The sequence below is a fragment of the Colobus angolensis genome, unplaced genomic scaffold, assembly GCF_000951035.1.
Source record: "Colobus angolensis palliatus isolate OR3802 unplaced genomic scaffold, Cang.pa_1.0 Scaffold105, whole genome shotgun sequence".
NCBI lineage: Eukaryota > Metazoa > Chordata > Mammalia > Primates > Cercopithecidae > Colobus > Colobus angolensis.
Window position 1 is genome coordinate 6,836,277 of NW_012111475.1, and position 16,769 is coordinate 6,853,045.

At 37.3% G+C, this 16,769-nt stretch overlaps 1 protein-coding gene and 1 pseudogene across 2 annotated transcripts in view; one reads left to right on the forward strand and one right to left on the reverse strand.

Moving 5' to 3' along the window:
- LOC105513818 (WD repeat-containing and planar cell polarity effector protein fritz homolog) overlaps nucleotides 1-15,952 on the forward strand; it is a gene marked incomplete at its 3' end in the record, with an annotated part of 360,743 nt that extends 344,791 nt beyond the window's left edge. The window contains exon 14 of the mRNA XM_011944849.1: nucleotides 15,850-15,952. Coding sequence (XP_011800239.1) covers nucleotides 15,850-15,952 — 103 coding nt within the window. The remainder of the gene's footprint in view (nucleotides 1-15,849) is intronic.
- On the reverse strand, nucleotides 5,593-7,586 carry LOC105513700 (annotated as a pseudogene). The gene has a single exon (XR_001002076.1). The product of XR_001002076.1 is annotated as an ornithine decarboxylase pseudogene (transcript).
- Nucleotides 15,953-16,769: the final 817 nt, after the last annotated feature.

Genomic DNA, 16,769 nt, shown 5'->3' on the forward strand with positions numbered 1-16,769 from the left:
GACAGAGCGAGACTCCGTCTCAAAAAAAAAAAAAAAAAATAGATTTGGGAAGTATTCAGCTATTATTTTGTTAAATGGGTTTTCTATACCTTTGACCATATTGTCTCCTTCTAGGACTCTGAAAATTCAAATATTTGGTAGATTTATGGTGTCAAAACCTGTCTTCCAGTTCTTAGATTATTTCTTGTATTTGATCTAATCTGTTGTTTAAACCCTCAGTTGTATTTTTTATTTCATTCATTGAATTCTTCAGTTTCAGAATTTTTTAAATGATGTCTCTGTTGAATTTCTCATTCAGATCATGAATTGTGTTTCTGATTGTTTTAAAATTTTTATCTGTATCCCATTTAACTTCTTTAATATTATTATTTTGAATCCTTTTTTAGGTGTTTTACAGATTTCTTTTTCATTGGAATCTGTTGCTGGAGAGTAATTATGTTCTTTTGGTAGTATCATGTTTCCTTGCCTTTTCATGTTTCTTGTGTCTTTCTGTTGATACCTGTGTAACAGTTGTTTCTTCCAGTTTTATAGATTGGTTTTCATAGGGTAAGACATTTTCCTAAAGATGTATCTATAGTGTTGGTTGGGTAGGTTGATTTGGCTTTGATTCTGGTTGGGCACACTCATGTAGTCATCATATGATTTCATTGGCTGTCATCAGAATTAGTGGTGCCTGTTAATTCCACAGTTGCTTGGGCTGCAGTTGTTAGCGAAAGCTATAGTGAGGCTTTGCTGAGGATGGGAATGTCAGGAGGGCTGGTCTTCAGGCAGCAATAGTGGTGGTAGTGGGCTGGATGTGTACCACATATGCAGGCACTGGTGGTAAGTGCATGCAGGCTGACCCTTGGACCTCCCAGTTGCTTGTTCAGGGACCAGCAGTGGCAGTGGTTGGTGGGTGGGTGGGTCCTTGGGCAGCATGTATGATGTTAGCAATGACGGTAGCAGTGTTGGGACAACCTAAAGGCCCCTAAGCAGTACATTCTGGCACCAGTGGTTGTGGCAGTCTTGGCAAGCCAGTTTGCTGTCTCCCAGGTGGCACATCTACGCTGATGTTGGCAGCAGTAGTGGCAGCAGGCTGGGTGGGCCTGACGTCATGCTCTCAAAAGGCATGTGCAGGTGCTAGTGTTGGTGGGTGGGATGAGTTGATCCCCACGTCCCCAAATGGTGTGCTTGGGCAGTGGAAGCAGTGGCAGTGGGCAGAGTAGACCTTATCTTCAGGTTTCTTTATGGTACATGCAGTCACTGGCAGTGGGCAGGGCAGGCCTGTTTTCAAGTCCCGCTTTCCCCCCACCACAATGGTGCATGTAGGCACCAGTGATGGTGATGGGATGAGTCAGTCCCCAGGACCCCAGATAGTATACTCAGATGCCAGTGACCAGGGGAGACCTATTCAGAGGCCCCTCAGTGGTACATGTGGGCACCACCAGTGGTGGCCAGATAGGTCTGTCCTGAAGCTCCTTAATATTTCACTCAACCACAGGCTGTGGCAGACAAGCAGATCAATCCTCAGGACCCTGGACAGTGCACTCATGCAGCAGTGGGTTGGGTGGGCCTGTCCTTAGGCCTTAGGATGGTGCCCAGGTTGGCTGGTTTCTGGGCTGCTCAAAGGTATGTGCAAGTGCACACTGGCTTTGCTGCTGGGAGCAAGGAAGGGCTGCTATCAGTGACAACGGACCCAGGAAGTTGGCTCTGGTGAGCACACACTTTGGTTCTGGCTCCGATTGTCCCAGAGGCAGCCTCCCCATTACACATCACTGCCCATTTCCCAGGTGCAGGACAGTATGTGGGCTAGAGTGCTGCAAACCTGGGCATACCACTGAGTCTAGCCAGTGCCTCAATGGTACAGCCCTCTGGGCTGATGTTAGGGGAAATGTCAGCAAGGCTCCAGTGATGTGGACATTCAGGAGCTCTTGTGCCCCAGGGAAGGATATCATTTGTTGTGACTGGGCTCTCAAAATGATGTCATGCTACAGCTGCTTGAGTCTTGGGAGATGTGGTTTGCAGTGCAAACTACCTGTCTGGAACAATGCCACTGCATGGACTTCAGGAAGTCCCTATACTAGTCTCAGGGTCCATAAGGACTGAGGAGCTCTCCTGTGGCTAAGACTGTAGGAGTCCATCATGGGAGAGTAGACTGCTATAGACCTCTCATTTTAACCTTTTCCCTTCACAGGGGAGTTTCTCCTGGCTCTGTGCCAATCCTGGCTGGCTGGCAACTTTTCTTCCCTCTCCTTCTGTGACTCAGAGGTTCCCTGTCACTTCCCTCTGAATTCTAGTGTTCTCTCTTAAATGCTGTATTCAGTATGTGATTATCTACTTGATATTCTGGTCCTTCTTTGTGGAGGAGGTGAGTGCTGGTACCTCTGGTTAGCCATCTTGAAAGCCTCCTTCCCACTGAATAATTTCCAGAAAAATATAAATGGCTAAAATTGACATAAGAAATAAAAAAAAAAATTAGTTCAGTAACCCCACAGAGAAAATTCAAAAAGTAGTCAAAAATAGAATTCCCGAAAGGAAGCACTTGGTTTTATTTATGAGTTCTGCAAAATCTTCAAAAACATGTAATTCCTACAAGCTTATTCTAACATGAGAATATATGACAAGTAAATTCTTAATTTGGTAAAATAAAATATCGATTCTTTCCATATATTTTCACTTTTAAAGTGATAATTCATTGTTCTGACCTAATATAAAAAAGACTGTGGAACATTTATATGGACGTTAACAATTGATTACTAAAATTTTTACTTCTATTAATGTAACTCTCAGATAAGTTATTTAACATACTTCCTTATCTTGAAAGTTACATTCATTCTCCTCAAAGCTACAAAATATGATGCTTCTAAAATATAAACACAGTGTTAGAAACAATATTTTTCCCCAGTTCTTAAAGCTGCTTGTTGATCAGATTTGTCTAAAGGGAAATGTTATTTTAAAATAAGCACAAAGAGGATTGTATCAATATTTTACACATTTATGTTTAGGTGAAATAGCATGAATTTGAATGTGTTGAAGGCAACTTTGACCAAGGTTTAAACCTGCAAAACTGTAGAATATGAATAAAAATGTTCAATTATCAGTGGATTTGAACTAATCAAAGCATCATACAAGACAAGAACACAGTAATTATAAATATGTATAAGCTGTTGCATGTCGTTGTTAGTGCTTCCATATCTCATAGAAACCTATCAATCTTAGGAACATTTCACAAATTAGAAAAGGTTATAACAACATCAATATATTATAGTACTTATAATTATCTGTCAATAACTGATCCAAAGTATGATTTAAGATGAAACTCCATTCAATATTTTTTTAGTTTTAAAACTTTTTGCTGTAAATTTGCATATTCATTCTGGTAGCACATTCAAAAGTCTTCTGTGAAAGGTAATGAAGTCCCAGGAACAGCAAGTTTTTTATTTTAGATCTTACATGTATAGGCAGAATATGTGTAAATTTTGAAATCTGGATCATGTCCAGAGACTGTCAGTTTGTCATCTTTTGTTGACTGGAAGCCAATTTCATTTAATAGTGCTAAATGATGACGCTAATATAAGTCAAATTGGCAAATGATAAATTATAAAATTGTCATTGAGAATGACAGAAACTAAGTGGTGTTCATTCTTCTGAATATCTTTCTGAAAACTTGATTCCAAGTTAGTAACACTTTTATAACTTAACCATCTATCAACTAAGTAACACTGGTTGGGTTGAAGTAAAAGTTGAAAATTGTCAATATGACACTTTTCAAATCAATTATGTATATTGTCCATTTAGACTTGTGATATGACATTTTAATTTTATACAGTGACTCCAAAAAAGGGCCAACAAATTAAAAAAAGCACTAAACATCTTACAATGTTTTATCGTGCCTTTCTCCAAGATGCATGATTCTTTTACATTTTTAATTGACAGATAACAATTGTATATATTTATGGGGTACAATGTGATGTGTGTATATTTGTGGGGTACAATGTGACGTTCTGATCTATGTATACATTGCAGAAAGATTCCCTTGAGCTAATTAACATATTGTTACCTTACCAATTTATTTTTTGTGAGCATAACATTAGAAATCTTTTTTGAAGGCCAGGAGCAGTGACTTATACCTGTAATCCCATCATTTTGGGAGGCTGAGGTGGGAGGATTACTTGAACCCAGGAGTTTGAAACCAGCCTGGGCAACGTGACAAATTTGTCTCTACAAAAAATAAATAAATAAATAAATACAAAACTAGCCAAGTAGGGTGGCATGTGCCTGTAGTCCTACTACTTGGGAGGCTGAGATGGGAGGATCACCTTGAGCCCTGCAGGTCGAGGTTGCAGTGAGCCATGGTCGTGCCACTGTACTGCAGCCTGGGTGACAGAGTGAGATCCTGTTCCACAAAATGAAAAGATAAAAAATAAAAATCTATTTTGAAATATACAATACATTGTTATTAACGGTGGTCATCATATAGTGTTAAAGATCACTAAACTTATTCCTACAGTCTAGCTGAAACTTTGTATGTTTTGATCAGCATCTTCCCTTTCCCCGCCACTATCACCTCCAGCCTCTGTCATCACCTTCCTGTTTCTCTGAAGTCAACTTTTTAAAAATTCTATATATAACAAGTGAGATCATACAGTATCCGTCTTTCTGTACCTGGCTTCTTTCACTTAGCATAATGTCCTCTAGTTCCATCCATATTGTCACAAATGAAAAACTTTTCTTATTTTTAAAGGCTGTATATAATATCTCATTGTGCAGATATACCACATTGCCTTTATCAATTCATCCACTGATGGACACTTAGGTTGCTCCATAACTTGGCTATTGTGAAAAATCTTGAAATATATGGGAGTACCAACATCTGCTTGACGTATCAATTTCAATTCCTTTGAATATATACCCAGAAGTGCGATTGCTAGATCATATAGTATTTTTAGTTTTTTTAAGAAACCTCCATGCTATTTTCCAAAATGGCTGTACTAATTTGTATTCCCAGCAGCAGTATACACAGGTTCCCTTTTCCTCATATCCTCACCAACACTTACTCTTTTTCTCTTTTTTGACATTAGTAGCTATTCTAACAGGCATGAGGTGATATCTCACTGTGGTTTAAATTTGCATTTCCGTGGTGACTAGAGATGTTGAGTGTTTTTCATATATCTTTGGCATCTATCTCTCTTATTTTGAGAAAGGTCTGCTCAGATACTTTTACCATCTATCTATCATCTATCTCTATCTCATACCATCTATCTGTCTTATTTTGAGAAATGTCTGCTCAGATACTTTGAGTTTTCTTACTATTGAGTTGTTTGAATTCTTTATATATTTTGGATATTGGCCCCTTATCAGATGTATGGTTTGTAAATACCTTCTCCTAACACATGGTTTATCTCTTCACTGTTACTTCTTTCTTTTGCTGTCCATAATCTTTTTCATTCATTGCAGTCTCATTTATCTATTTTTGCTTTTATTGCTTGTGCTTTTGGAGTCCTAGCCAATAAATCATTGCCCAGGCAAATGTCGAGGAGCTTTTCCCTCCTCCACAAGTTTCACATCTTGTGCTTAACATAGTATCTTTTATCCATTTTGAGGTTTTTTTTTTTTGCCTAATTATTTCAAGATACTTTATTTTAAAAACAGGTCACAACACTAAGCTTTTGGCCCATTCTGCCATTGTACAAGCTACAAACGCTTGTTCAGCAGCTGAGGGGCACTCTTGAGTAGCGTGTCTGAAGAGTGAATAAAAATCCATATAAAACAAATATTCAAATAGTTTCCATAGGAACACAGATAAGTGTGACCCATATCCTAGTCTTCCATATGGCTGCATCGTGCCGACCCTGCTCTTACCAAAGACATTTCAAAACTAGCAGTAATTAAGTTATATGGTCCCCTCAAATCCCTTAATTCAAGCTAAACTTGTAGTTAACAGCTACCAGAGTGATATCTACACATTAATACCAGCTGAAGCACAGGCTGCTGAGTGGCGTTTCATCCCACTCTCCCAGGCACAAGACACAGGCAGGGTGCTGGTGTCCTATTCCTCTACTTTGGGTGGGAAGTCGGGGTTCTGGAATTGCTGCATGAGTTGCCACGCAGGCCCTGACATCACATAGTAGATCACCGGCCTCTGGAAGCCATTGAATGTAGAGGCAGCAGCAACAGTGTAAGCGCCCATGTTTTCAAAGAGCATCCAATCACCCACATGCATTTCGGGCAGGTCACAGCGCTCCACAATCCGATCAAGGCCATCACATGTTGGTCCCCATATGCTGGATGAATAATACTTCTCATCTGGTTTAGGTCTCTCTTGCAGAAGGGGCTTTACATGTGCATGATCATATAGTATGCAATTAAATGATCCATAGACGCCATCATTCACATAATACATAAAGGTCTGTTCAGTCGACTCATCTTCATCATCAGAGCCAATCTGTTCCTTTAATACAATTTTCTTGGAGATGATATTAACCGCAAGTGTGAAAGCTGATGCAACATAGTATCTGCCAGGCTCAGCTATGATTCTCACTCCAGAGTCTGGGTTGATTATGCTGGTGATCTCTTCAAATTTAAGCTTCACATCCTCAGATCCAGGAAAGCCACCGCCAATATCAAGCAGATACATGCTGAAACCAACCTTAGCCCCCATGTCAAAAACACAGCGGGCATCAGAGATTGCCTGCACGAAGGTCTCAGTATCGGTACAGCCGCTTCCTACGTGGAAGCTGACACCGACGACATCGATATTCAGCTCTTTTGCCCATTCCAAAAGGAGCCTGCTATTTCTGAGCGTGGCACCAAATTTAACACTGAGATGACAGACTGCTTTGGAATCATCAGTGGCAATCCTCAAAACCAACTTTGCTTTTGGATGTGCTCTGGCAACTTTCATCAACTCAAATTCACTATCAAAAGTCATCATCTGGACTCCATTATTAGCAGCATACTTAGTTTGAGATACTTGTTTACATGGATTTGCATAGATAATCCTCTCTGGAGGCACCCTCAGACTCTGCACCAACTGTATTTCAGTCTTGCTAGCACAGTCAAATCCTGTCCCCACAGCAGCAAGGGTCTTCACGATGGCTTTGCTATCATTACATTTGACTGCATAAAAGGGGGTGACATGAGGGAGAGCTTTTAACCACCTCAGATGTTTCTTTAGAATGTCTCCCAGGTCTGCCACATAGAAGGCATCCTTATCATCAGAAAAACAAACTTCATTAATTTTTTGGTCCAGAATGTCCTTGGGGGTAAAACCTTCATCGAGGAAGTGGCAGTTAAATTCTTCATTACCAAAGTTGTTCATGATTTCTTGATGTTCCTATGGAAAACTAAGAGATGGAATTGAAAGAAATATTTCCAGCTTCTCACAAAGGCAACTCTCCAGGAATTCCAAATCCCTCTGCGTGTGCCCTTGAAGCAGTAGTGACAATCTCAGAGCGCCCAGGCGCCGCAGGCCAGCCCCATGGGGAAGCGCAGACGCCGGAGTCTAAGCCGCAGGAGCGCTCGGCCGCCCCAGTCGCGCCCCTCAGCGCCTGGCTCCTGCCGGCCTGAGACGCTGGCGCGAGGTGGCGCCGGAGCTGCTGGCAGAGAGGCCACAGAAGGGACTGACCTTGAGTTGATTTTTATATGTGGTTTGGTGTAAGGGTCCAATTTTATTATTCTGCACATGAATATCCAGTTTTCCCAACACCATTTGTTAAATACATTGGAAAGGACAATAAATTGTTCTTTCCCCATTGCATGTTCTTGGCCACTTTGTTCAAAATCAACTGACCATAAATACTTGGATTTATATCTGGGCTTTCTATCCTGTACCATTCTTCAGAGTGCCTGTTTTTATACCAGTACCATGCTGCTTTGTTTCAACCGCTTTATAATATATTTTGAAGTTACTGTGTTGCCTCCAGCTTTGTTCCTTTTATGCAAGATCGTTGGCTCTCTAGGGTATTATCTGGTTCCATATTAATTTTAGGACTGTTTTTTCTCTTTTGCTAAAAAAAAAGACATTGGAATTTTGATAGGAATTGCATTTAATTAGTGAATTACTTTGGGTAGTATGAACATTTTAACACTATTGTTTCTACTAATCCATGAATATGGGATATCTTTCCATTTATTTATTTTTAAATTTATGTGTGTATATGTGTGTGTGTGTATGTATTGAGACAGAGTCTCACTCTGTTGCCCAGGCTGGAGTGCAGTGGAGTGATATCGGGCTCACTGCAACCTCCACCCACTGATCAAATGATTTTCCTGCCTCATCCTCCCGAGTACTGGGATTACAGGCGCCTGCCACCGCACCCAGCTAATTTTTGTATTTTTAGTAGAGACGGGGTTTCACCATCTTGGCCAGGCTAGTCTTGAACTCCTGACCTTGTGATCCACCCGCCTCAGTGTCCCAAAGTGCTGGGATTACACGTGTGAGCCACTGCGCCCAGTCAATATCTTTCCATTTATTTGTGTCTTCTTTAATTTCTTTCATCAATGTTTTATAGTTTTCAGTGTATAGGTTTTTCATCTGTTTGGTTAAATTTCCTCCTACGTGTTTTCTTTTTTGGTGCTAGTATAAATGGAATTGTTTTCTTAATTTATTTTTTGGATAATTCATTGTTAGTCTATTGAACGAGTACTGATTTTTGTATGTTGATTTTATAACCTGCAACTTTACTGATTTTATAAGCTGCAAAATCAACCACATGTTGGTTTTGCAACCTGCAAATTTATCAGTTCGAACAATTTTTTGTTTTTGTTTTTGTTTTTTTTGTTTTTTGTTTTGTTTTTTTTTTGTTTTTTTGAGATGGAGTCTCACTGTGTCGCCCAGGCTGGAGTGCAGTGGCCGCGATCTCGGCTCACTGCAAGCTCCGCCTCCCGGGTTCACGCCATTCTCCTGCCTCAGCCTCCCGAGTAGCTGGGACTACAGGCGCCCGCCACCAGGTCCCGCTAATTTTTTCCGTTTTTAGTAGAGATGGGGTTTCACCGTGTTAGCCAGGATGGTCTCGAGCTCCTGACCTTGTGATCCACCCGCCTCGGCCTCCCAAAGTGCTGGGATTACAGGCGTGAGCCACTGCACCCGGCCAATTTTTTGTTTTTTTCTGTAAGATTGTGTCATGAGCAAACAGAATTTCACATTTTCCTTTCCTATAAGGATACTTTTAATTTCTTTTCCATGTATAATTGCACTGGCTAGGATTTCCAGTACTGTGTTGAATACAAGTGATAAGAGTAGATATCCTTGTCTTATTCCTGATCTTAGAGGAAAAATTTTCAACTTTTAACAAATGAGTATGATGTTAGCTGTGGGCTTATCATATATGACCTTTATTGTGTTGAGGTATATTCCTTCCATTTTTTTTTTAGTTTTTATCGTGACCAGATGTTGAATTTTGTCAGATGCTTTTTCTATATCTATTGAGATGGTCATGCAGTTTTTGTCCTTTATCTTGTTAATACATGTATCACACATTGATTTATATATGTTGAACCATACTTGCATTTCTGGGATAAATACCACTTCATCATGGTGAATGATCTTTTTTAATGTGCCATTGAATTTGGTTTGATAGTATTTTGTTGAGTATTTTTGCATCTGTGTTCATCAGGGACATCGGGCTGTAATTTTCTTTTATTGTAGTGTCTCTGTCTGGCTGGTATCAGGGTAATGCTGGCCTAACAGTGAGTTTAAGTTTGGAAGTACGTCCCCTTTGGTTTGTTGGAAGGGCTTGAAAAGGATTGCTTTTACTTTTTCTTTCAGTGTTTGATATAATTCAGCAGTGAAACCATCAGATCCTAGGTGTATCTGATTATTTATTCAGTCTCCTTACTCATTATTGGTCTGTTCAGATTTTCTGTTTCTTTTTTTCCTGACTTAGTAGACTGCATGTTTCTTTGAGCTCATTCATTTCTTCTAGGTTATCCAAGTTGTTGGTATATAGTTGTTCATAGTACTAGTAGTATGTTGTGATTATTTGTATTTCTGTGGTATACACTTATAATGTCTCCTCTTTCATTTCTGATTTTATGTAAATCTTCTCTTTTTGTTAGTCTACTGAAAGGTTAGTCAGTTTTGTTTATCTTTTCAAAAACCAACTTTTAGTTTTCTTGATCTCTTCTATTATTTTTCTAGTATCTATTTTGTTTCTTTTTTCTCTTTATTATTTCCTTCCAAGTTTGGGCTTATTCTTTTTCTAGTTCCTTGAGGTGTAATGTTAGATTGTTTATTTGAGATATTCTTTTCTGAAGCAGGCACTTTTTACCATATACTCACTCTCTTAGGACTACTTTTGCTGAATCTTATACGTTTTGGTATATTGTGTTTTCATTTTTGTTTGTCACAAGTTATTTTTAAATTTCATCTTTGGCCAATTGGTTGTTCAGAAAGATGCTTCATTTATACCTATTTGTGAGTTTTCCAAGATTGTTCCTATTACTGATTCATAGTTTCATGCCATTGTGGTCAGAAAATACATTATTTCAGTCTTCCTAAATTTGTTAAGACTTGTTTTGTGGCCCAGCATATAATATGTTCTGAAGAATGTTCAATGTATGCTGGAAAAGAATTTATATTCTATTTCTGTTGGATGCTAATGCTGTAAAATATCTGTTAGGTCCCTTTTTTTAATTGTAGTTTAAATTGATGTCTCCTCATTGATTTTCTCTTCTTTAGATGATCCAGTGTTGAAAGTGGGGGTAATGAAGTCTACTATTATTGTATTGCAATCTCTCTCTCCCTTCAGACTTATTAATATTTGCTTCATATATTCATGGGCTCCAATGTTTAGTGCAAATATATTTACCATTGTTATAACTTCTTGATGAACTGAACCCTTTATCACTATAAGATGACCTTCTTTTTCTTTTTTCATAGTGGGGTTTCACCATGTTAGCCAGGATGGTCTCGATCTCCTGACCTCGTGATCCACCCACCTCGGCCTCCCAAAGTGCTGAGATTACAGGTGTGAGCCACCGTGCCCAGCCTTTTTACTAAAAGTATATCCTGTCTGATGGAAGTATACCTATCTCCAATCTTTCCGTTTCTATTTGAATGGAATATCTTTTTCCATCCATTTACTTTGAGTCTGTGTGTCCTCAGAGGTGAAGTGAGCCTCGTATGCACAGTATATAGTTGGATCTTCCAGACAAGTGATTCTAAACAAGTAACATATAGTAACATAGTCCACTAGTCTGTTAGAACCATGATAGCTAGGCATCTGGCCAGGGGTACATCCATGTTTTACAGGGCCTGAAGCTGATATAATTTGAGGAATTTTTTTTTAAGAAAAAGAATTTAAATTTTCAGATACAAAATTAGATACCACAAAGGACTTCTACAAGTAAGAGGTAATGAAGTTTAAGCTTCATTAGCTTCATGGAAAATTCATCTCTGTATCTGGCACACAGTAAATGTTGCATAGTTATTTGCGGAATGATTTTTGATTAGCTAATATCTGTTGATTAAAACTAATGTTACAATGAGTATGACTACCCTGCTTGTGGGCCACTTGCTTGCAATTTCTTCAGTATATTTAGACTTAACAGTACCTTAGCATTAGTCTCAATGAGCTTACTCCATGTCCATTATTCCTGTATGTGCTAGCCTACCCAGGTAAAGGACATAAAAATGAAATATACAGCCAAATGGGTTTTATTTTCTTGATTCATTTAGACTATAACCGTTTCCGGATATTTGTTGTCTTAATCCGTTTTCTGCTGCTACAACAGCATACCACAGACTGGGTAACTTATAAAGAAAACAGATTTATTCAGTTAACAGCTCTAGAGGCTGGGAAGTCCAAGAGCTTGGTGCTGGGATCTGGTAAGAGTGATCCCATGGTGAAGGGTGGAAGTCAGAGTAAACACATGAGACAGAGAAAGGAAATTGGGCCAAACTCACTTTTACAACAAACCCATTCTTTTGATAACTAACCCACTCCTGTGATAACAGCATTAATCTATTCATGATGGCAGAGCCCCCATGACCTAATCCTCTCTTAAGGGCCCCACCTTCCAATACCATTGCACTGGCAATTAAGTTTCAACATGTATTTTGGTGGGACATTCATACGATAGCATTTAATTGTGTAAATCCAACATTTAAACTAAATTCCTAGGCTAAATCTATCAAAAATTATTAAACGAAGTCAGAAGATAGCCACTTGAGAGGTGATATAGATACTAGATATGTCTTTCACCAGATCCTAAAGCTTAATTAACTCTGTCAGACTAAGGGGCATGGAATTATAGAGATATACTCTTGAATGCATTTTGCTTAAGTCCACATTCAAATATATGAATAATGAGGAGGTCCACAGGTGAATGAGCAAATAAATGGACCGCATAGCATGTTTCCAGATTATGAAATTAAAACTTTCATGGGGGAGATATAATATCAATTTAAGAACTATTAATGTTTGCCCTCTTAGCCAGCACCTGTAGTCCCACCTACTCAGGAGACTGAAGCAGAAGGTTCACTTGAGCCCAGGAGTTTGAATCTAGCCTGGGCAAAGTAAAACACGATCTCTTTTATTTTTATGTTTTAATTTGCCTTCTTCAAATCGATGACCCCAATTCCCTAGAACTATTTTTTTTAATACAGGGGAGAAATCAGAGAATTAAGGAAGAATGCATAAATGAGAGACAGAAAACGTTCCAGAAATAATTTGTTGACCACAGATCTTATAGCCCACACTTACTTCTAAACATAAAGTACTCATAATGGTACCACAAATAGAACCATCTATATATGAATATGTTTTTTTGTTTGTTTATATGGCTGTATATCAGTGTTCTATAGTTTTAAAATTAACTAGAATAAATTTTAGATATTCTTCACCATTTGTTTTGACATATTAATTTTAAGATCAATTTATCAAGTTGAGGGGATTTTGATTAGAACTCCACTGAGTTTTACAGAATATATGGGGTCAGAATTGAAATCTTTATAAATGTATGGTCTTCCTAGATATAAGCATGTGTATGTCTGTATTTTAATCAGATGTTCATTTATGTTCTTTAGTAATGGCTGGTAATGTCTTCTCAAATGTATTGCATATTTTTTGCTTTCAATAATAAATACAAATTTTATCAAAGAACAGAAAACAACGAAAGCCACCTAGCTCATTTTATAAAGCCAGTGTAATCTTGATACCAGTCAAGGGCAGTTCAAGTAAACAAAGTCACAGACTATTCTTAAGAGCGTAGATGTAAAAATCTTAAATATTAGCAAAGTTGAAAAAAGTATATATTTTCAACTTACCAAATTCTTCTCTGAATATAAGAATCTATTATTAAAGTATCATGCTATTCTTGGATTAAACATTAAAAACCACATAATATTTTGATTGTACATTTAAGTTGCCTCCAGTTTTTCACTGTTATAAACAATGCTTTAATTACCAATCTTGGATACTGTCCCATCATTTCCTTAAGAAGATTTACCAAAAGTATATTTTAAATTATGATACATTGTTAAAATACAGGTCCAGCAAACTTTTTTACAAAGGGCCAGATAGCAAATATTAGAGATTTGTGAGCCAAGAGGCAAAACTGAAGTTATTATGTAGGTACTTATATAACAAGACAGAAAATTTCCATAAATCTTTATTGATGAAATTAAAAGAGTACAATTTTTGTGATATAGCTCTACATATGTGAAGAATGGAATCCTTTTCAGAGGAGGTAACATTTCACTTAATTGGGTTTGAAAGCTGGTGTTTCCTATCAAAATCTTTAGCTAACGTTCATCTGTTAATGCTTATCTACAATGAGATTTTACATATTTCACCTTTGAAAATGTCTTTCCACATATATAAGTACTGCCAAATACTGATATCAATCCATGAGTATATGCTTTTAATTGAGTATATTCAACAGACTGGCAGGCATTTTTAGAATTCTATTAGCTAAAAGGCTAGAATGCCTTTTAGCATGTCATTACATTGCAAATCACTTCCAATTAAAGTTCCTCAATTGCACAGTTAAATAGATTTTGGAATATGTAAATTTCCTTTGCACTTGCATCAAGGTCTGAAAAACACTGCTGTAATTTGAAATCAGAAAATATATTGCTGAAAATTTGTGTAGGAATGGAGATGATTTAAAAAAAAAAAAAAAAAAAAACCTTTCGACAGTGCAGGAAGTATGTGGTGCAGCCTGACATTACTTGCAATTCAAACAATGTTCTCATTGAAATGACTTTATCACATTATGTTTCACATATAAGTTTCACATATAAGCACTGTTTTACTTTGTAACTTTAGCTTGAAACCTTTTCAAATTTGCAGCAAAAGCTAATTTCAAAGCCACTCAGTGTTCAATAGCAGTGATGGAGCACAGTTCTTCCAACCGTTAAAAATATAAAAACCATTCTTGAGGACTGTATCAAAAGCAGGCTAGATTTGGCCCATGGGCCATAGCTTACTGACCGTTGGCTAGTGCAGTGGCTCACACCTGTAATCCCAGCACTTTCGGAGGCCGAGATGGGCAGATCACAAGGTCAGGAGTTCAAGACCAGCCTGATCAACATGGTGAAACCCTGTCTCTACTAAAAATACAAAAGCTAGCCAGGCATGGTGGTGCATGCCTGTAATCCTGGTTACTCAAGAGACAGAGGCAAGAGAATCACTTGAACTGGGAAGGCAGAGGTTTCAGTGAGCCGAGATCATGCCACTGCACTCCAGCCTGGCAACAGAGTGAGGCTCTGTCTCAAAAAATAAATAAAATCTTAACTAATTATATTCCCAGTAAGTGTTACATGCCTGTTTTCCCAAAACTTTGCAACCTGTAATTATTATTTACTTTTAAAGATTTATCCAATTTGAAATTACATTTTTCAGCTTGCATTTATTTACATAAGGTCACATATCTTTTAATGATTATAAGCCATTTATATTTATTTCTTCACTGTAAGTGGTTGTTCATATTCTTTCCCCATGTTTATTTCAATAAAATTTTCATTCCAACAATCATTCTGCATAGCAAAAAGAGATCTAAATCCTTTTTAGTGACTCCACTTGTTCAGTATTACTTTTCACTGCTTTCTCCTACACATCCAACACTCCTTCCATATCGAAAGATCTGCCATTGTCTGAGAGTTGTGTTTTCTCAGGCTTCTCTGCATATCTGCACCAGACGTCATTCATTCCCTGTCACGTTTTCTCCATTTTCCTCCTCTCATAGTAACTCTTATTCACTCTTCAAGACTACCATCAGAGATCAGTTCCTCCTCTTTGGTTCCACAGCGCCCTGCACGTACGTGCTATAAAATCTATCATACTTTTTTGTAATTAACTATTGGTTTACAGTGGTCTCTCTCCCCACTGGGCATACAGCTTTTTGAGATATGGTATTATACTTGACCGCCATACTCCAAAACAGTGCCCAGCACTTAGTCAGTACTAATTATTTTATTTCAAAATACTAGTAATATTAATAATAACAAATATATGCCAGACGAAGCAACCAATCTATTTAGAATCCCTTGTATTGTGCTTAGCATAATATACAATTAAAATCTAAAGACACACCCTCGGATATTAATGTCTTACAAAAGAAAAATAGCAATTAACATTTTTTATTCCCTGACAAAACTGAGTATGTCATAGACTTTATTAAAAACTTGTATTTTCCCTCACAGCTTAAAATAATTTATTTAAATACTTGCCTTTAGTTATAGCTGTGATCTCCAATTCAGAAAAATTTGCTTATACTAGAAAACTAAGAAACTTAAAATACAGAAAAGAATATTCACAAACTTTCTATTTTGTAATCTGAACAATAAGTTTCTTTCAAAATCCTCCTTGCAATTTGAACAAGATTCATTTTGAATCAATCTTTTATTTTGCTTTATTTCCTCAGGATATTCATTACCTTGCACTAGATAAAGGTGAATTGGCACTAGCTGAAGTGGCAAGAAAAAGAGCTAGTGACATTGATGCAGAATCAATAACCTCTGGAGTTGGTAAGAACTAATGCTATTTCTAAGTGCTTTTTATTTTAAACACTAGTTAGTATCTTTCTGTTTATGTTTGGAGGACATGGTTGGTTAATTTGAATTACTTTGTTTATAAAGACAGTGCCTTATAAAAAGAAGAATTAAGCCTTGACAAACAGCACAGTATTGATACACAAGTTGGAATTGTGTTTATGTGACAATTTCTAATCAGTGATTACTATTGTAATTTAGCAAAAAGTCAAAAGGATATTCTTTTCATAAGATTTTGTGAGTATTATCATACTGTTGTTATTAAAATTAACCAACACAGAAATTTATATAATCCTTTATACACAGACATATCATTTCTCAAAAGAATTCTCTCTATATCAGGCAAAGTATTCCATATGGGATTTTGGGTTTGATGGGTGATCTGTTTTTGTTTAGAAGCTGCTAGAATCATTTTAAACTGTAGTATTCTAAAGAAGACAGATCAGAAGCCTTAGAATGAATTTAAAAGTTCCTTTAAATTTTATAACATAAAAAATGAAAGTTTATAAAAAGTATTGTAATATTAACACTAACATCTTTTTTTACCTCAGTTTATCTAATGCCACTAAATTGAGCAATATTGATACTTAGAAATCCAATTCCTTTTCTTCCTGAGTATTTATTATTCTTAAATTAGGCAAAGAACCCTCAGGATCATACTAGAATTCATTCTTCTGTGGAACTCCTCTGAAACAAGTTTTAAAAAGATTTCCATTTTGTAAGTGCTTGAAAAAATCTTATACAAGCCTCTCCATTGACAGATCTTGTGCACTGTTTTTGTAATGCTGTTTGC